At 45.6% G+C, this 19,438-nt stretch overlaps 2 protein-coding genes across 2 annotated transcripts; one reads left to right on the top strand and one right to left on the bottom strand.

Moving 5' to 3' along the window:
• The first annotated feature begins 78 nt into the window (after nucleotides 1-78).
• ERI2 (ERI1 exoribonuclease family member 2) lies at nucleotides 79-5,109 on the top strand. The gene is given in 7 exon segments (XM_042835380.1): nucleotides 79-112; nucleotides 246-666; nucleotides 782-938; nucleotides 1,245-1,345; nucleotides 2,422-2,503; nucleotides 3,020-3,108; nucleotides 3,294-5,109. Coding segments are annotated over 7 exon segments (2,208 nt in total). The 5' UTR covers nucleotides 79-89; the 3' UTR covers nucleotides 4,629-5,109.
• On the bottom strand, nucleotides 5,108-15,163 carry LOC122169317 (acyl-coenzyme A synthetase ACSM3, mitochondrial-like). The gene is made up of 14 exons (XM_042835381.1): nucleotides 14,948-15,163; nucleotides 13,899-14,129; nucleotides 12,322-12,532; nucleotides 11,427-11,634; nucleotides 11,055-11,198; nucleotides 10,068-10,221; nucleotides 9,297-9,376; nucleotides 8,529-8,652; nucleotides 7,949-8,029; nucleotides 7,228-7,329; nucleotides 6,393-6,520; nucleotides 6,179-6,278; nucleotides 5,650-5,769; nucleotides 5,108-5,495 (listed from the first exon to the last, which is right to left on the bottom strand). The coding sequence occupies exons 2-14, from the start codon at nucleotides 14,094-14,096 to the stop codon at nucleotides 5,409-5,411; spliced, it is 1,737 nt and encodes a 578-aa protein (XP_042691315.1). The 5' UTR covers nucleotides 14,097-14,129; nucleotides 14,948-15,163; the 3' UTR covers nucleotides 5,108-5,408.
• Nucleotides 15,164-19,438: the final 4,275 nt, after the last annotated feature.

Genomic DNA, 19,438 nt, shown 5'->3' with positions numbered 1-19,438 from the left:
GCCGAGCCGAGCCGACAGCGCCTGCGCGGAGAGCGCGGGGAGTGCGCAGCCGCGGGGCGGGGAGCCGCGGGCGGTTTGAAGCGGCGGAGATGGCTACGAAGCGGCTGGCCAGGTGCGGGCCGCGGCACATACAACTGGGCCGGGCCGGGCCGGGCTGGCCGGGCTGTCCCGGCTGTCCCGGCCGCCCCGCCCCGGGCCGGAGCGGTCTCCTCTCGGCCCGGCGCTGAGGCCGCCCCGTCCCGCAGATCGCTGGGGATGGCGCGGAGCGGCCGGAGCGGCGGGGTGACGGAGCGGCGATCCGGATTCGGCTTCCTACTTGTCCTCGACTTCGAGTCCACGTGCTGGCTGGACGCACGGCAACGGCGCCCCGAGATCAGTGAGTGCTGCTCCAGGAGTGCCCGGCTGTGTGCGGGGTGCGATGTGCGTTTGTGTGTTTGCAGGGTGCGATGTGCGTTTGTGTGTTGCGGGGCGCCCGCGTGCCGCACTTGACACGGACGCGGTGTTTTCCTCCCGCCGCTCTCGCTGTGCTCCGTCCCAGTTGAGTTCCCGGCCGTGCTGCTGAACGCCGCCACGGGGCGGATCGAGGCCGAGTTCCACGCCTTCGTGCAGCCGCAGGAGCAGCCCGTGCTCTCCGAGTTCTGCACGGCGCTGACCGGCGTCACGCAGGTATCCCGCTGTGACTTACACCGTTCGGTGCTCCTTTAAAGGGCCGAAGGCAGCCAAACCTCCAGCGGATTGCAGTCTGTACTGACGCGGGTGTTTCTCTATCCGCTGCCCAAAGAAACAAGTTGACGAAGGAGTCCCTCTGCACATCTGCTTGTCACAATTCTTGAAGTGGCTTCAGGAGATACAGAAGGAGAAGAAATTTCTGTTCATCTCAGAAATCCCAAGTAATGCCATTCCAGAGACAAAGCTGTGTGCTTTTGTTACTTGGACAGGTAGGCAACGTTCCCTTTTGCTTATTGCACAAAGCAGAGCGCATTAAAAAGGAGTCCTTGGTGGGACTGTTATCTGTGCCTGCTTTGGGACTGTCCTGCATTGATGGCCATAAGGCAGCAGTGCTCACCGCCCCATCGCAGGGCTGCCACTGATTTGCAGGTGGCTGTGCACCGTCTTGCCCAGCTGTTGGTTTGTTTGCTTGTTTGGTAACCTCTGGCTTGTTCAGGTGAGAATAATGCCCAATTGGCAGAAGTTAGGATTAAAGAAACATTAATTCTTTGCTTGCTCTTGTCTTCCCTGTGCAGACTGGGACCTGGGCGTGTGCTTGCACTACGAATGTAAGAGGAAGCAGTTGCGAAAACCTGGCATCTTCAATTCCTGGATTGATCTCAAAGCGACGTACAGGGTGAGAAAATCCAGTAAGCTGGAACATAGGTCTGTGTTATAACCTCAGATGCTAATTGTATCACACCTACCAGGCAGCACTGTGTTCCAGTAATTAGAGTTACCCGACTTCTTTCATTCTGTGTTGTTGCACAAATAACAAACTGCATGCCTTATGACTGTAAATTTTAATAGAAATCATAATGCTAGGGAAATAATGTGTTGTTAGATAAATTACTGATAATCGTTGGAGAATTTTTGAGCTATTCTTCTTTTCCTAGCATCTTTTGCTTGCTTGCTGCCTGGACTTCCCTGTTTTTCCTACACTGCTCTTACTGTCTTACATTGCTACCTAGAAAGTAGTGGTCCTTGTCTGCTCAGCAGTTACATCAGGACGTAGTGTGGGAACTGTATTCTGACCAGAACAGTACTAGTACTGATCAGAGCAGTGCTAGTAACACTGAAAATGGATATCTACTGAGGAAATGAAAGATTGTTTTTATGGTGGTGGGTTTTTTCTTGGTTGGTTTTTCGGTCTACACACAAACAGGAGTTCTGTTGCAGCCAAGGAAACATTCAAAGGAGCGATCCAGGAGTTTGCCTGTCCCTGGTGCTGGAGCTCAGGCAGCAGATTTAGATCTCTAAAGTCAAACAACGTGATCAAGGGGAGAACCAGGGAGTCATATCTTTCCTTATTTAATATACTTGGCACGTGCATATTGCAAAGGCATAAGTTTAAAAATATATATATACAACAGTTTAAGCATCTCAAGATGTATTGTAATTGTATTCTTCAAGGCTGTTCTTTCTGTTAAGGCCTTTATTGAAGTAAGGCATGAAGTGCAAATGGATGATTGCTGAACAAAGGTAGAGTGGATTAGTTTAAGACTGGAAGAGGAAGGAATCGTTCTTTCCATTCTTATCTGCTGTTGGTAATGCACGTGCTTTTTTATGCTCACTTATCACAGTAGTAACATGAAGAAATCTGACTTGCACAATGGCAGTGGGAGATTTATTATTCCTTAGGTGATATTTTGGAAGTGCTTTTCACTCCACTGTGAACTGCTGCATCTTAACCAGCCGCATGTTTCTCCTTAGGCCTTCTATAACAGAAAACCTAAAGGGCTGAGTGGTGCTTTACAGGATTTGGGGCTGGCTTTTGTTGGACGGGAACATTCTGGTAAGCGTGATCTGATGAATCTCTCTCTGTATATGAATATATATAATATTATTTCCAGGTAGTCCAGACTGTAGCCTTCTGGTCAATAAAACCATCCAAGTAGAAACAGCTGAGAGGTCAGAGTTTGCCATTTTTATTCTCATGCTTAATTTTAGAATTCCCTCCCAGACCTTTTGTGTGTGTGTGCTCCACAATATCAAGTTCTGAGTTGCTTGGACATGAAAGGAAAAAGAAAGCGAGGAAGGGATAAGGAAACTTGATCTTACCTGACAGCTCATGAGTAGCTTATGAGTATGAAAGAATACAAACATAATATTTATTTTTAATTTTTGATATAGTTAATACGAAACAGGAAGGATTTTAACAGTTGTGGCTATATATTCAGCTACACGAGTTCTTAAGTGTATGTACATGTTACTTTTCCTAGTGTACGGAAATGTTACTTGTCCTCTAATAAGAACTGTCAGCAGTAGTAGATTAAAAGGAAGATATCAATATATAACCATACTTTTGAAGGGTTGGATGATTCTCGGAATACTGCTCGTCTTGCTTGGAGGCTGATTTGTGATGGGTGTGTGCTGAAGATTACTAAATCTTTGGATAAGGTTGGTCACTATTTCATATCTTTCCTCTACTAGTCTTGTAGCCTGAAATACAGGTGAAGGGTGAATCTTGAGTATGAACTGAACAGAATACCCTTAGGCTGACACTCTTGTTAGTTTTGTGCAGTGATTCCTAAAGCTTCTGGGTATTTACTTTCCAAAATCTCTTTTTGTTAATGGACTCCTAGTCCTGTCCTAGGAAGAACTTAATTTCCAGAACGCTGAATACCAACTCTGCTGACAAGACTCTGCCAGGAAGTAGCAGCAGCCTTGAAACATCCAGAGATAGATCTTGCAAGGCAAGCTCTCTGGCAGAGAGAAACCACAATGGTACTGCTGGAATTATGGTAAATTCCCGTGTACAATCTGCAGAACGGGCCACTTGCAGTGATTGCACCCCAGACATGCATGTTGTATCTGGCAGCAGGTCAAGGACTGATTTCCATGAGGAAGTCCGAAGCTCTTCCACAGTATCTGCTGACAGATTTCCTCTTCTTGGACACGCACAGCAATCTCACAGTACTTTGTCACCAGGCATTCAGCAAGGATTGAACAGCGGGCATCTCATGAGCGCAGCAAGGTACAGCTCTCCAGTGTGTGGGTCAGGACTAGTACTTGTCTCCACCACCATCTCCTCAGTTAATACCTCCAGTGAGGATACAGGCACTCATTCTGATTGCTTGTCTCTGCTAGCTGACTGGGAAGATGTAGCTCTAATACCTAAATCTCAGTCTGAACCAAATTCAGACTGCGTTCAATCTGAGGAGGACTCAAGTACAGACATCTTAACTGTGTCTGAAGAAAAAACAATTCCAAAGCAATCGGCTGAGATCAGTTCAGGTGATCAAAGTTTGGGGAAAACTCTGGTACCCACAGGACCTCCTGGATCTATCGTTTACAAAAGTCCTGATACTACTATCTATAATGTAGGAATGGTACAAAGGCAGACTTCAAATCTTTCTGCCTTTAAGATCCCATCTGCAAAGGTAAATGCTATTTCTTCCCAATCAGTATTAATGAGAAATTATTCTGTTCCTTCTGAGGTTCCCAAAAGAAAGCCAACCAGTCCAGCAGCACTCCCACCAGCAAAAAAACAGTCTTTTGCTATCTATCAAGAGAAAACTGTGTCTTCAGATCATGCCTTACCTTTGAGAAATTTGAATTCGTCCAAAGCATCTCGCGCCGTTCTGAGCTCTACAGTCAATCCAAATCAGTCTGTAACAGCTGTGCAAAATGAAAGACTAACTCCCCCTCTGTGTAACTGTGGTCGAAGGGCTAAAAGGCTCTATGTGTCAAATGCAGGTCCAAATCATGGCAAGGCTTTTTTCTGTTGTCCTGTTGGCAGGCGTGAAGGTAGTAAGAGAAATTGTGGATACTTCAAGTGGGAAAATGCATTTCTAAAAGAGAAATCTCATGATATCACCGTGAATGTAGATGCTTTGACCTCTCTTGGAACGTGCCCCAGCACTTCAGGAAATGATTCCAACAAATATTTGTTCCTCAGACCATCTATGAGAACTTGAAGCTTTTTAATTTAGTGGTTTGAATCTGAATCTCAGTTAACTGTAGTTAATGAAACTGGGGCAGTCCAGTGTCAAATACATGTTCTCAGCAGAGGATGAAAATAATGCTGCTTGGCTAATGTGGATGAAAATTGCAGTGTTTAAGCACGCAGACATACCCATGTTGACAAGGTTGGAATGAGACAGAACAAATCACTGTGCTGCAGTTAAGGTGTGAGCAGCTGCTGTTACGCATCTTAAACTCCTACTTCATCATCACATGCCTTAAATTCTTTGCTAATTGAGTCCTCAAACAATTTAATGATGTAGATTTTGCTTTTATACTATTTTTACTAAATATACTTGTAGAGATTTTTAACTGTAACTATTAAATATGTATTTGTAAGTTATCATGCTGCTCAGAAGTGATTACTGAAGCAAGTGTTGTAGTAAATTCTTGTGATTTTTCTCATTTCAGTAATAATAAAGATAAAATGCAGTTTAAAAATGGTTCATTAAGTTTATTTAACACATCATCTACTGCCCTGCCCTCCTTATAAGAGAACTGTTGTGTCATTTGTGCCTGCCTGCTTTTGTGCTCTCCATGTGGCACTGGGGCAGCTGAGTGCTGGGGGTCAGGTGAGACTTAGTGAAAATGTCAACTAAGAGTCATCATGTATCTTCACATTACTGTGTAAATCAGCATTATCTTATTTTGTTTAGAGAAACAAACAAAGCAAAAAGGCACTGGAACCCACACGCTATGTTAAAGCAGCAACACAACCCAAAACCCAAAGCATTCTAATATCTCCTCCACTCCTTCTGGCGTAGTTCATTTCTTCGGATCTTCCCGCTAATGGTTTTTGGCAGCTCTCGAACAAACTCCATCTAATGGGAAAGGGAAGGAATTACAGTACAAAATAATTCATTTCAGATGTGACTTCCCCTTGGTGGCACAGCCTCACAAGTGGTGTAATAGTTGATACGTGCTTTCTTATGGTCATGACAATTTCTTAAAGAATTTGGATAATTGATGACTCACTTTCCGAGGATACTTGTATGGAGCAGTAGCTTTCTTAACGTGGTCTTGTAGCTCTTTCATCATTTTTTCTGGATCATGTGAGACGTAGTTGGGCGTTAAAACAACAAAGGCTTTCACTACCTTGAAGACAATAAGGGAACAGAAGGTGAAGCGATGATAAAACATCATACAACAGTCAGATTTGAAAGATTGGTTTAACTTTCACATTTACCAAACGTTCATGTACAAACTGCAGAATAACAAATACGACAAACAGCTATGCCAATGTTGTGTGTTTGTCTGGACTATGGGGATAGTCAAAAGGGGAAATACTGGAATGCAGAGGAAAAGCTTCAAATTGTGCTTTGGTTATGTTGGATGTGGGGTAATTGCCGTGGTCTGTTTTTCTGGTTAGACATATCTGACAGAGTAGTAATGCCAATTTGATTTTATTCCATCACTGGATAGACTAATCCACTGGAAGCTGGTCTTCCTCAGCCACGGTGTGCATAAACCTCTCTTTTACCTAAAATGTGCTTAGCTTGTTTACCTCTCCCCTGATGGGGTCTGGACTGCTTACAACTGCTGATTCCACCACTGCAGGATGCTCTATTAGAGCACTTTCTACTTCAAATGGTCCGATGCGGTATCTTTAGAATGGAGATAAAGGTTCTTTATTTGTACTTGACACACATAAACACATCTTGTCTGAATCAGCTCTATTATTTGTGCTGGCAGATGTATTGTTAATCAGTTTGATTTACCCAGCAGAATTAATGACGTCATCAGCTCTCCCAACAAACCAGAAATATCCATCTTCGTCCATGAGCCCCCTGTCTCCAGTAACATAGAAATCCCCACGGACCGTTGCCTTTGTTTTCTCTGGATCATCCTAGGAAATATTAAATTGTGTTTCGCTTAAAGGCTACTTGGAAAATAAAATAAATTGCATTCTAGTAGATTCATGATCAGCAGGAATATTCAGTGGGACATTAATAATAAACAACAATAGACTATTAATTCACTATTATCAGCCCATAAAGCAAGACATAGTTGATGATTGGACAAGATGGCCTCTTCCAACCTTAATGATTCCATGATAATAGGCTGATAGCATCCCCCAAATTTAATATGGTTTCCTGTTGTAAGAACTGAGAGCACTGTGTTTGTTTTTCTGATTCTGGGACTGAACATTTGAAATGAAATGGAAACAAAAAACGCTGTGCTCAAAACACTAGATGGAGCCCAGTTCTGTACTGAAGATAGTTGAACAGTGTCCCCACTTCTCAGATGGGGTTTCTAGCCCTCTGACCAAAGGGTATTTGGGGACTCGGGGAGCAAGCTGTTAGAGATTTCCCTTTTTATTCAGCCAATAATAAAAAAAAAAAAAAAGTGGATTCAGCTTGCTAGGCAAGGCACTGTCATAGACCAACTAACAACTTGTGTATGTAGACTAAGCAGCTGCATGAAAAGAAAAGGAAATTCTTTCCTTCCCAGGGGTTTTTAGACATCTAAGCAGTATATGTAAATGAAATGAGGCACGGATTCCTTGGCAGAGACTTAACATGGCATCTGCTTTTTCTGGAGAAGCGTTCTTACAGTATAGCAAGTAAAGAGGAAAAGTGGTCTTGTAGGTTTTACTTTGATGGCAATGTCTCCTTCTTTTCCAGGAGGCAGAATATTACCGTTTTCATCTATAATCTGAAAATAAGCAAAACAAAACTTTATTGTCTTTGAGCCAAATTGAAAAGCATTATATTAATATTATAGAATCTTAATATCATTTAAAATTATTTGGAGCATTGGAGGTGAGTCTGACCCTGAAATTACAGTGTCAGCTTAATGCAAATCCACTGTACCTCACACTGTTTTTTATCTGAGCAATTCCCAGTACTATGAAAACGTAATGAAGTTAGTAAGACTCCAAAGAGGTTAAGTAATGAACGTGAAAACAGAAGAAGCTGCTAAAAAGCTTAGAAAGGTAATAAAAATCTCAAACTATATTGCAAATATTGCCAGAATTTACTTCATCAGCTTTGTTATCCCCAAAGAAATAAGTTCGCCCTCTTTGTTTACTCAGTAATTTGACTTCCATCATTGCCTTCCCATCCAATAGCGGGCTGTCATCTATGTCATCCCACTGAGGCTGGTGCAAGAGGTGTGACTGCTCACTTCCACACTGCGTTTGGGTCAGTAACGTACTTGTAATCCATTCCTTGTGGAATGATGCTGCATAGCACAGTGCCACGCTAAAGCTCTTAAACCTCTTTGATGGCAACTGACGATCTGAGAGATGGCAGTGCCACCAGAGGTGCCATACCTTGACATCATACCCTGGAGATGGCTTTCCCATAGAGCCAGGTTTAATTTCCATTCCTTTAAAATTTCCACAGACCAGCACCTGTAATCAATATTTTTCTCAGTCAAACAGTGGCTTGTATATTCAGTCTTTAGCTTAGGTTTAGAAGACTCAGCTAACATAACAAACTTCTGTAGGAAATAATGATCCCTTCATTATAATCATACATCCAGTGAAATAAATGACTCTCTGGAAATCTTGCCCAGAACCGCAAACAGTGTGAGCATTCCAAAAGTAGAGTTCAAAGCAGAATTTGGAAGGAGGTCATGAAGAGTGCATCTCACGTGAAGACCAGGCCTTGGATTTTTTTGGGAGTCTTATGAGTTGAAAAAACTGTGTTTTCATTGTTACATATTGGAATTGACTTTTTCCCTAAAAGTCACAACTGCTGTAATAGTGATGATGAGTTTGTGTTGCTGGGATGTGGTGAAGTGAGGAGGAGTACGTAAACCTAATGCAACTGTGTACAATCTTTTTAATGGCTTTTTCTTGGCAAACTGAATAGAATTTATATGCTTTTCACCTGTAAAGCTTAACGTACAGTTTCTGTTTGTCCGTAGCCTTCATGGATATCCAGCCCCGTCCATGCTTTCCACTCAGCCATCACCTCGGGGTTGACTGGCTCCCCGGCGCTCACACAGTGCCGCAGGCTGTTGAATGTGCAGCTGGAAAGAGAAAGCAAATGACTCCAGTTATGTCTACTGTGTCCCATTTGCTGCAGTATTCCTGCACTGTGGGGGACCTTTCTACACAAATTGCTGTTCCGTTTGAACTGTGCAGAGCTAAACAACGACAAATCTGAAAATAGCAGAAGAAAGAAAGAAAAAAAAGCTTTCTGTTTTACTTCTGTATTATTTGGAAAATCTAATAATGCGATGTTTCTAGTCCTAGAGTCTGAACTGGAGCCTGGACCAAGGAGGAATAATGAAGTTCAACCCTGCCAGTGAGAACCCAGTGAGGCCAAGATGTCTCTCATACGTGTCACTGACCGTACCAACACACACTTCATGGGGAGCACACTACTGGTGGGACATAGGAGGGGAACAGAGGGAAGGAGAATGTGACAGTAAAAGTATTTCTGAGTGTTAAGTATGATACCATGCTGCCTTCCACTGTCACTTACAAAGTCTAAGGTGGTACCTGAAGCATTTATTCTGACTTTATTCACAATAAATGAGACTTAAGGTGTTGAGAAACACACAGTCTGAGTTCCTGTTTACCTCTGTGAATGTGGAACAAAATCAGAGAGCTGAGCACTTGGCACACTGCTTTGATGGAAGACACTGCTGGGGACACAGCCTCGGCTTACCTGGGCGGCTGGTGCTGCACGAGCATTCGGTAGGCAGTTGGGGCTGAGCAGAAGACAGTTATAGGAAACCTTGACAGGCTCTAAGGAGTTCAGAATAGTAAAAACCAATGTGGTCAATATAGGCTGTGAGGTCTCATCTGCAATATAAGAGATGTAATGGCATCTGCCTGCATCAGGCTTATGAAACACACAAACAAAATACTAGTGTCTTAAAATTATAATATTAGTGTAGCACAGCAGTTACATTTATTTAGTTTTTTTTTTTTTTTCTCCAAAACAGAATCTGCATCATGTTACAATGGGTTCGTTACGCCAGAGCTTTGCACTCCGAGAAAGTCTGAACTCCTCCTAGCGGAGCTGCTTTGTAATTGCAATTTAGGGAGAAAAAAAGTGAAATCCTAAACCTACGTTTTTAGATGTCCTACAGGACTAAAACTGAAAGCGTTCTCCAACACAGCCTGGTGTTACCTAGCAGCTCCCACCACCTCAGAAGGGGTGAAGTGGAGGTACTCTTTTACAAAGGGTAAGAAGTTGTGTGTGGAGAATGGAAGACAATATGATGTTGATGGCATTTGTTAAAGGAATTCAGCCTTGCTGCCTCCTCACCCCTTACCACTGAGTTACACGGTGCAGGCAACCAGCACTCTCACTTATCTATTAAAGTCACTCATTTTAATAACAGATTAGCTTTGCAGATCCCAGCCCAATCTCCTCTGTGTTTCATTTCTAGGACTAACAGCAAACAGCTGCAAGGTTGGCTCCCCCACATACCTCAAAGACAGCAGGCGGGCTGAACTGCGGCATCTTATGCACAAATAAACATGCCCCTTGACTCCATGCTGAAAAAATGCTCCACGCTGCTTTGGCCCAGCCTGTGTCTGAGGTATTCCAATATATATCTGAAGAGGTCAGGTTCAGCCAGTACCTGATAGCAGAAGGAAGCATAGACTACAGTCCACACTTAGCAGAAATAAAGCAAGTAGTAAAACATCATGAGATGTGCCAGGGAAGCGAATCCGGCACTGTTTGGCTTGGTTAAGTAGCATTTAGATAGACCTGAATGGCTGAGCATGACCAGGTCCTGGCAATGGCAGGGTGCAGCAGGATGGACCGATGCTGCATGTTTCCAAGGGAAGTTGTAGCGATGGAGCAGCAAAACCTACCTCAGGATGTGCTGGTGCATGAATATAAGATTGCTTGAGTCACTGTTAGTGACAAAGATGGTTTTGGTTTACCGCATATGGTTTGTTATTCTCTTCCAGTTAGACTGAAGTGCACTGCCCTATCAATTTTATAAACAATATTACTTTATAAATCTGGAGATTCTGAATTATCAGCATTTCATTCCTCTAGGAGCTCTGTTGAACCCAGGCACACATGAACCCAGAAGCCTGTCAGACCCACGTTCTCCCATTTTGGATATGGACTTTATGAACTTATGCTGATGTTCATTTGGTGGACTGTCTGTTAAGTGCTAGCTTACTTGTTGGACACATGGCAAAAGAGTTATCAAAAGTTAAAGAAAATGTTAAAAAGAAGTTAGTATGTCTATTTGGCTGCTACATTCCATGCACACTAGGACAGCTGGACTCAAAATGTGCCTGGTTTCCTGGGAAAAACAACCAATCAAACAAATCTTGGTTGGGTCTCACAGAAGGGTTGTTTTTTAAAGCAGCAAAACAAACGTTTCTGGTTAAACCTTGCGTTTCTCTTCCTTCTGCCACACCACCAATCTGTCTGACGAAGCAGTGGACATACCTTCCACTCACTGTGAGGCCAATACCATAGCTGCAGTGGGAATGTTCCGTCATTTTTGGAGCTCCCGTCGTCCCACTAGTAAAATAGATGGCCATGGGGTGTTGAGACTTCGTGGTTACGCACCGGTGATCAGATGGAGCATTTCTTTAAAATGAACAAAATGAGGAATGAAATGATTTGTGTGACTTACACGTTCCTGGAGATGTTCAGAATAACCTCTGCAGCAATCAGAAGTGCCAAAACCATTTATGTTTTTCCACTGTGCAGACCCAGAAGGATGAGAACACATTGGCACCTGCAGCATTTCTCATCCAAAGCAAATGGAAACACTCTTATCTTTACTGAGACACTGTCACAGTGGTGGTTACTCACTTCAGGAGATCCTTGAAGCTCAGCCATCCCTCTCGGTGGCTCTCTGACACCAGCAACTTGAACTTCAGAGACTGGCAGTCAGCCTCTACTGACTCTACAGCTGATGCAATAGAGTCATCGGTGATTATGCCCTTTGCCTTGGATTTCTGTAGGCGATAGACAATGTCCTTTGCTGTCAGCTGCTGTGTGCCAGGAATCAGGACGGTTCCTAAACAGGAGCAAGTGGAATGGAAAAAATAGCTTATATGTTGCTTAATAATTCTTGTACTACTAAGACTTCAGCTTACTTGGTGGTTTTGAGTGAGACAATGCTGTACTGAAAGCAGGATTTGTCCCTACATTTGTAAACATACTGACTTCCTTGGTGGATTCTGTGTGAGGATGGGCACAAGTTAGGAGGTACCAGGCTGGACATGGGACGACTAAAAGAAATCAAGGGAAGAACTTTCCTTGGTCTGAAGACACCTCCCAAGGACCATGCCATTCTTCTGGACCTAATTTCTTTACCGTACCCCCCTAGTGTTTGTGGGGCACCATGACATTCTGAGTTGAAAATATCGGCAAACTGAGCAGGTAACAGATCCCACAGGGGCCATGTGAAACACCTGGCTAAATGTGGGCCAGCTTCACTGCAAGGTTGCAAGAAGGTGCATTTGGGATGCATCACAAGTGCTGGAGAAAGGAGAATGTCAAAGGAGAGTGGGCTCATAGTGTTGCCTTAACACCTAGGGCACATGCAGAACTACACAGAAATGCCACATTTGGCATGAAGGGCATTCCTGTTTTACTAGTTCATCCTCAACAGCATATTTCTAGTTCTGCATGCATTAAGTAGCAAGGACAGGTTTAAGTCATGATTTCCATCCCCATATGCCATTTGTATCCTCTCACCAACCTGTTCTCATGCAAGCCACGTTCAGCAGCCACCACTCTGGGATCCGTGGCAGAAGCAGAAGAACTTTGTCCCCACACTGCAGACTACACGCACCAGAGAGTACATTGGCTGCTTTCCTGGACAGCAATCCCAGCTCCTCAAAGCTCCACTTCACCTCTTCTCCATTGCCATCTACCCACCACAATGCGGGGTTCTTAGGCTTTTTTCCTTCCTATAGAATGAGAGGGTACAGTGCAAATGCTTCGCTTAAGGAACATACCACCTTTACCTTAATTAAGTCTGAGGAAACAAAGCGTTTGGCACTAATTCAGTGCTGGAGGAATCCGGGGATGAAGCTGAAATTTGCCACTGGCTCCAAATGAGGCTCTCCTTCAGGAAAAGCTGCCTACAAATATCATGCTAGAAATTCCTTTCCTGAGCTCATGTTGTTTCCCTCTGCAGAGGCTGTCCAGCCTTCTGTTCCTGGCCACAAAAAAAGCTGCCAATGGACACAGCTGCAGCTGAGCTGTGCCTCAGTTTTACAAACTCTCTGAGCTCACTTCCAACTTATTCTTGAATTGGGCCTATTTATCGCTTCTGAAAATTAGATCTGAGGTTCAAAACCGCAGTGTGATCTCGAATCAACATCCCTCATAACTAACAGATGTGTGAAAAATGAAATGTATGCACACAACGTGCTCTTAAGGGCACTGATGCCTTTAGCAGTGACATTGTGTAAGTCACTTCCTGAGCAAAGAAAACTTCATGGAGGCAGCAAGAACATGGTATCTTGCTATCTGTTTGGTGGCAGAATAACACTAAGGTTCATCTTCAGGGAGAAGAGTTTAGTTGTGTACTTCAGAGGGCAAAACTCTTCAGGTGTTCATTCCTTGCTTAGTTTGCAGCCTGCCAAAATCCATTCCCCCTGCAAATGGAGCAAATGCTCGCCTTGTGTCAGACAGGAGATACCTCTGCTCTGCTTCTGCTGCCAGGTGGACACCACTGTATTCAGCCCCTCATCATAAAGAACCTGTGGACTGCATCCACAGAGACTAGGACAATATAGTAAGAAGATAGGTCATACACCTACACTTCACCTCTTTTTTTTTTTTTTTTTTTTTATTCCCCGTCCTTGCTTAGAACTTGTGCCTGTTTGGGCACTCAGAGTGTTTTGCTTTTGTGGACTGATAGCTCTGATAGCTCCTGATGCAAAGATTTCACGACTGTAAAAAGAACGGGGAGGTTTGGCTCATTTTGCTGGCAAGACAGTGAGATGTGAGGGGGCTGAGTGCTTTGCCTTGCACACACAGGCGGGGTGCATGTCACAGCTGGTAGGGGAGCCAGCACAAGGCTCCAAGTGCTCCAGTTGGTCTTGTCCTTAAGGCACAGATTTACTCAGGGTCAGTGTCACCAGGGTTACTGATTAAAGGAACACTTGGGCCCACAAACAAGGCAGCACGTGGCCTGAGCGGTTTACAGGTTCAAACTACATGAGATGGTCATGATATTGTAACCAGAGCACAACTGCAGCAGCGTGCTGGATGGATGTGCCTGGCAGCTCTCAGCTTTTCAGCAGCAGAGCAGACAAGTAGTGTTACCTTTTCCACTTCAGTCCATCTGTCTAGCACATCGCTCGCAAAGTTGAAGTACTCTGGCACCTCTGGTCTGTACTGCTGTTTCATGAGTTCGTAACTAAATGGGGTTTGAGCTGGGGAGCTCTGGCTGCAAAGCTGGCGAGATCTTCTCAGGGAAGCATGCAGGGACACGATGCTCAGGGCCTTCAGTAGACACCGCATGGCAGCAGCAGCTCAAGCAGCCTCCAAGAAACGCTGCAGATACAAACCTGGTGTTAGCTATGTAGTTTCAAAACGGCATTTACTAAAAGCAGTGGAATGAGCTGGAATAACAATAGCTGGTATCTGGAATACTGGGAGAGGACAGCTCTGGTTCTGCTGCTGGGTCCCTGCCTTCCACAGACCATCACACAGCTGCGATCCCCACCGTGCACCCAACTTGCCACGCTCAGGATGCCCAGCAGGGCACTATGCCCATGAGTCACAGCCTTTCCCTCCCTGCAGCTCCCACCCAGCTGCTAGACAGCACTGCTGTTACATAGCAGGGACACTGAAAGCACCTGAACTGTGGCTGCTGGAAATGAAAAGACTGCTGCTGACTGAGAACACTTAAGTAGCAGCGTGGACTAAGACGGTGCATAGAAAACCAACAGTCTTGTGTGAGTTACTGGCTGACTGCAGTGTTACTTGCTACAAAGGCATCTGCAGTTTACCCTATTAGCACTGGTGTTATGTGCTGTATGAGATGGGGAAAGTTTAAAAGGACCCGAGATAAGGGATTCAAAATGCGGAGCTGTGTTTCTCTACAGTCAGCTTAGCAGGAGGGCAGAAAACTCAACAATCATAATTTTCATGCATTTATTTACAAAATAATACAAACACTGATAGCTCCTTGCTAAATCAATAATCATCCAGCTGTAAACCCACATGATTTCAGTGAATTAATGAAGCAAAGGGACAATTTTTGATCTGTAACATTCAATCTGTTTATGAAAGAAAGGAGAGAAACCCAATGAGATGAAAGGTGTGGAGAGGCAAGGAGAACAGGGAATACAGACAGACAAGAGGCATACCTGTCTTGTTCCCGTCTTGGTCCGGAAAGCGTCCTGTCCAGCAGCAGCACAGCTCGTGCAGAGACTGTTACCTCACCTCTCAGTCTCTCAGCCCTCCAACAGCTGAGATGCACCTCAGCTTTGGCTGCTTGCACAAATCCAAGGCTTTGGTTGCACAGCTCTTCTAGCACTGCTGCTGTGCCCAGTGACCGCTGTCCGTGTCTGTTCCGCGTACTTTGGACTCACACAAGGGGCAGCCAGGTCCCATCTGGAGAGAAAAGCTGACAGGTTTCTGCAGAGTTCAGAGTGGAAGCAGAAAGTGAGGTGTAAATCTCTCCTGTTTCCTTCCAGTTCCCTGCTCCGACCCCTGGCCCCAGAAAAGCACAGCCTTAGGACCTTGCTTGCTGCAGATAACTCCGGCTTGTTATACTCTGTTTGGGGCAGCACAGGGAACAACAGACCATAACCACAGCAGTGCAGCTGTGTCTGTCAACTCCTGGAGCGCTGCAGCTGGCACAGCATTCTGTAAGCACTCTGCCTTGTGGCCATGGCATTACTATGCTCTTTTTGCCATCAGCCCATGATGAAAGGGTCGCATTTGCCAGGGAGCTGGGGACATGGCTAACTGGCTAACCTTAATTTGGGGCACCAAGATTTACTCCTAAGGGTTTGGCTGTCAGAGTTCCTCCTGCTCCATTTCTACCCTCAAGCTGCAGCTCCAAGGTCAGCAGAGAGATTGCTAACAGCCATCTATATCTTTGAAGCCAAGAAGCTCCACATGCTGATCAGAAAAGGTGACTGCATGTTTGCCATGTTGCCCCTGGGGGTTCAGCTCATGTCTGTTGGTGACAAGCAGACACTGAAAAGGAGATGCTAACCAGCTCCTGCAGTGGTCATTTCCACTGAAAAAATGTTCCCCCAAATAGTGAATCTGCTCTCCACCTCACAGCAAAGGGAGACCTGCATTCTGCAGGAGGACATTGTAAAAAGCTTGTTGGAACACAGGCAACAAAATCCTATCAGAAAGTGAATGAACAGCCTGAAAGGGATTCCCTAGCCAGGTCACAATGCTGCAGAGGAGGGTGACAGCAACTAGTTTGTGATTCGCATCAGTAAATTTGCCAGGAGTGTGCAGGCAAAATTTCCAGCTCAGGAAGCAAACCTCATCCTGAGGAGGAATGTTTCTCTCATAACTGCCTGCCTGTATTACTGTTTTGTTAGGGCATAAAGCTGATTTCCAGAGCACCAGTGAATGTTTCCAAACCCCTCAGCACTCCTCGCCACAAAGGTACTCTGGTTATGTCTGGGTGATTAATTGCATTCCCCTGGCTCAGCTCACAAGTGCGCAGTACCTTTCCCTCACAGTCAGACACAGCCTGCACAGCTCCACACACCACTGCCATAAACCTTGAGACCTCAGAGGTTCAGTGACTTCAGAGCTTCATTTGTACATGTATGGGTTGGGAGAGGAACTCAGGGAGAGAAGGCCGTCAGGGTTCTGGTGGACGAAGAGCTGGACGTGAGGCAGCAGCCTGCGCTCGCAGCCCCACAGGCCGACTGCATCCTGGGCTGCAGCAGCAGAGGGGGGGCGGCGGGCAGCGAGGGGATTGTCCCCCTCTGCTCTGCCCTCGGAGCCCCCAGCTGCAGTGCTGCATCCAGGCCTGGGGCCTGGCACAGCAAGGGGGGGAGCTGTTGCAGCGGGGCCAGGGCAGGCGATGAAGATGCTCGGAGCTTGGAGCAGCTCTGCTGTGCAGACAGGCTGAGGAGCCGGGGCGTGCAGCATGGAGAGGAGAAGGCTGCAGGGAGACCTCATTGCGGGCTTAAAGGGAGGACTTAAAGGGAGCCTATGAACAGGAGGGGGACCAACTTTTTACAGCAGCAGACAGTGAGAGGACGAGGGAAATGGTGATTTGAAGAAGTAAATACACAATATATTTTGGCAGCATATCCTTATGATGTACGATGTAGATGTTGAATTGTTGTATAATATGATTAATTCTTGCTTGCAAAACTGTAATAGCTTTTAGATGTGAGTAGTTAATTACAGGCATAGTGTTATAGACTAGAAAGCATTTTGTAAGGCTGTTCTGCTTTAGCCAGGGATCTCCAGCAGAAGAAACACAATAATGAAAAGGCACAATCAGGCTTATCAAACATCGAAGAAGATAGGGCTGAATTGCTCCATTCTGGGGGAAGCTTAGAATGCAACATGTGGGTGTTAAGATACTCCCGCTATCCTCCTTATCTTCCTATTTCCCAGTAGATCACTGAAAGACAGGATGCAATCTCTATCCCAGAACTAATAGATGTGTGGACAATAATGGCTGCGTAGGCAAATGTTACGATTTTGGTACCTGTAAATTGCTTGTAATAGGTGTTCTCCTACTGAACACGCGTCAATGAAGAGAGTTCAACTAGAGGGCAAGCGGCAAAGAACATTGGAAGAAGCAACCGACTGAGCTGTCATGGAGCTGAACGGACACTGGATGGCAGCAGAGATCGTGGAATAGAGGGCTGAAACCCTTGTAAGTCACTACCGGAGACAGGCGCCTATCTGTTCATTATCTCGTGAAGGAATGACGAATATGTACTATCTGTGAACATATAAGGAACTCCTAAACATGTAATCTTAAAAGCTCTTATGGTGGAATTAACCCCCAGTGCTTCCTGGTGCAGCTAAAAAAGAATACCTGCTTAACAGTGTTGGAAATATCCAAATAATTTTTGTCAGGACGGTATAAGAGCAGATTTTATTCGCGATTGCAATGGCGGGCATCCCGCAAGCACGAGCACACCTATGGACACATCATGACAGCCTTTATACCCTGTTTTCTTCCCCTTGCCTCCCCCCCTCCCCTGTTTCCCCACTGGCTGGGTACTCCAGGTTCACAATCTTACAGAAGGTTTACATTTGCTATTTACTTGTTAATTTATTTGTTACCTGGTGTCAGTCAGCAGCCATCCTGTTGTTTCCAAGATGTCTTATCGGTGCTCTCCTTGCCGTATTGATATGGTGATTTTCTTTAAAGTCTTCAACAAAGAGCACGGGGATGATGCCAGGCCTTCCAATGTCTCTTCTGGCGCTTCCTCGGGAAGGCCATCACTTGTTCTCTGGTTTGTTCTCGTGCAGGATATTCTTGCAGTGTGTGACAAAATATACAGACATACACCTATATACAGAGTGCGCGTTCCTGGGAATGTTCGTCTAGAGGATAAGTGCTGTAAACTATCAGAGATCTTCCCCAAGTTAAGTAGAAGGACTCCCAAGAATTACAATGATAGCGGAGATCATGAAATAAAAAAATTATCCAATTCTAATGCAGAAACAACATTTGATTCCCACAACAGCAAGAAAACTTTGCTGGATTGAAATGGATTGAAACTAAAAGAGGGGAAATTTAGGTGAGATGTTAGAAGAAAATCCTTCCCTCAGAGGGCAGAGAGGTGCTGGCATTGCAGCCCAGAGCTGTGGGTCCCCATCCCCGGGGGCTCAGAGCCATGGCTGAGCCTGGGGCAGCTGGAGTTGGGGGACAGGGTGGGGCTGTGAGGGCCATTCCAACCCAACGTGCTGAGATTCTGGGGTATGATTTGTGATTGACCAATATCCCACTAATACTGTGACAAATCCCACTGATAGTTGGCAATTGCTGTAGGGTTAAATGAGTCCTGAAGGCTTGCCAGGAACCAAGTTTTATGTAAGTCACAAATGACACCTCCTGTTGTAAATTGTAAAGAATCCCACCAATTTACACCAGTGTACACACTTTCCCCTTCTGCAGCCCAGCTGGACTCTGGTTGCCAGCAGCACAACAGCCATGCTCCCAGCAAGGCCTCCTGTGCCATCACGCCTCGCACTGTGTTCTCCACATTGCACACTGCACTCCGGAGCCGCTGAGCAGCAGGCAGCCCTCAGGAGCCACGCAAAGTGTGGGTCTTTGTTCTGGCACTGCAGCCTTTGCCCCTGGAACTGAATTTCTGAGGACAGAAGTGATGAGGACAGGAGGCGGTGGTGCTGGGTCACAGCCTGGCTGCCTTGCAGTGACACAGGCTGGGTGCCATGTCACAAACCCGAGATAAGCTTTACACACACACGCTATCCATACTCATTATATTTCTTAGAAGCAATTAACATTTTTCAGGTACTCATTAATGCACGGTAATGTCGCATGGTAGAGGGTAGAGCCCTTTGGAGGCCGATCAGCCCTTCCTTCATCCATCATCTTCCTCTTTGCGACACTCGGCCGCCTTCCTTCTTGCTTTTGCTAAGCCGGTTCCCCCAAAGGTCGTCTTTGCTCCCGTAGCATCAAGCAATTTGCTTGCAAAGTCCTCGCACGCACCAAGTAGATTACGGAGACGTCCACCGAGCCTCTACCGAGCAGACAAAGCGAGCTCTGCTAACGAAAGCAAGCGCCGCACACCCAGCGCAAGGAGCCCGCACCCAGCGCCGGGAGAGAGCGCAGGGACAGGCGGCGCTGAGGGCGGCGCTGAGGGCGGCGCTGAGGGCGGCGCTGA

The sequence above is a fragment of the Centrocercus urophasianus genome, unplaced genomic scaffold (genome assembly GCF_019232065.1).
Source record: "Centrocercus urophasianus isolate 14NV4802_14NV808 unplaced genomic scaffold, USGS_Curo_1.0 seq_51, whole genome shotgun sequence".
Lineage (NCBI taxonomy): Eukaryota > Metazoa > Chordata > Aves > Galliformes > Phasianidae > Centrocercus > Centrocercus urophasianus.
The sequence above is the reverse complement of the archived record's forward strand: the minus strand, read 5'-3'. Positions and strand labels throughout refer to the sequence as shown.

What these genes read in the sequence shown, in the direction of transcription:
- LOC122169317 (XM_042835381.1), bottom strand. Translation starts at nt 14,096, where the DNA reads ATGCGGTGTCTACTGAAGGCCCTGAGCATCGTGTCCCTGCATGCTTCC. An exon ending in GCCCGCCTGCTGTCTTTGAG is followed by an intron (nt 9,377 to 10,067) that starts GTATGTGGGGGA and finishes TGAACTCCTTAG; the next exon opens with AGCCTGTCAAGGTTTCCTAT. An exon ending in TCCTCTTTACTTGCTATACT is followed by an intron (nt 6,521 to 7,227) that starts GTAAGAACGCTT and finishes AATATTTCCTAG; the next exon opens with GATGATCCAGAGAAAACAAA.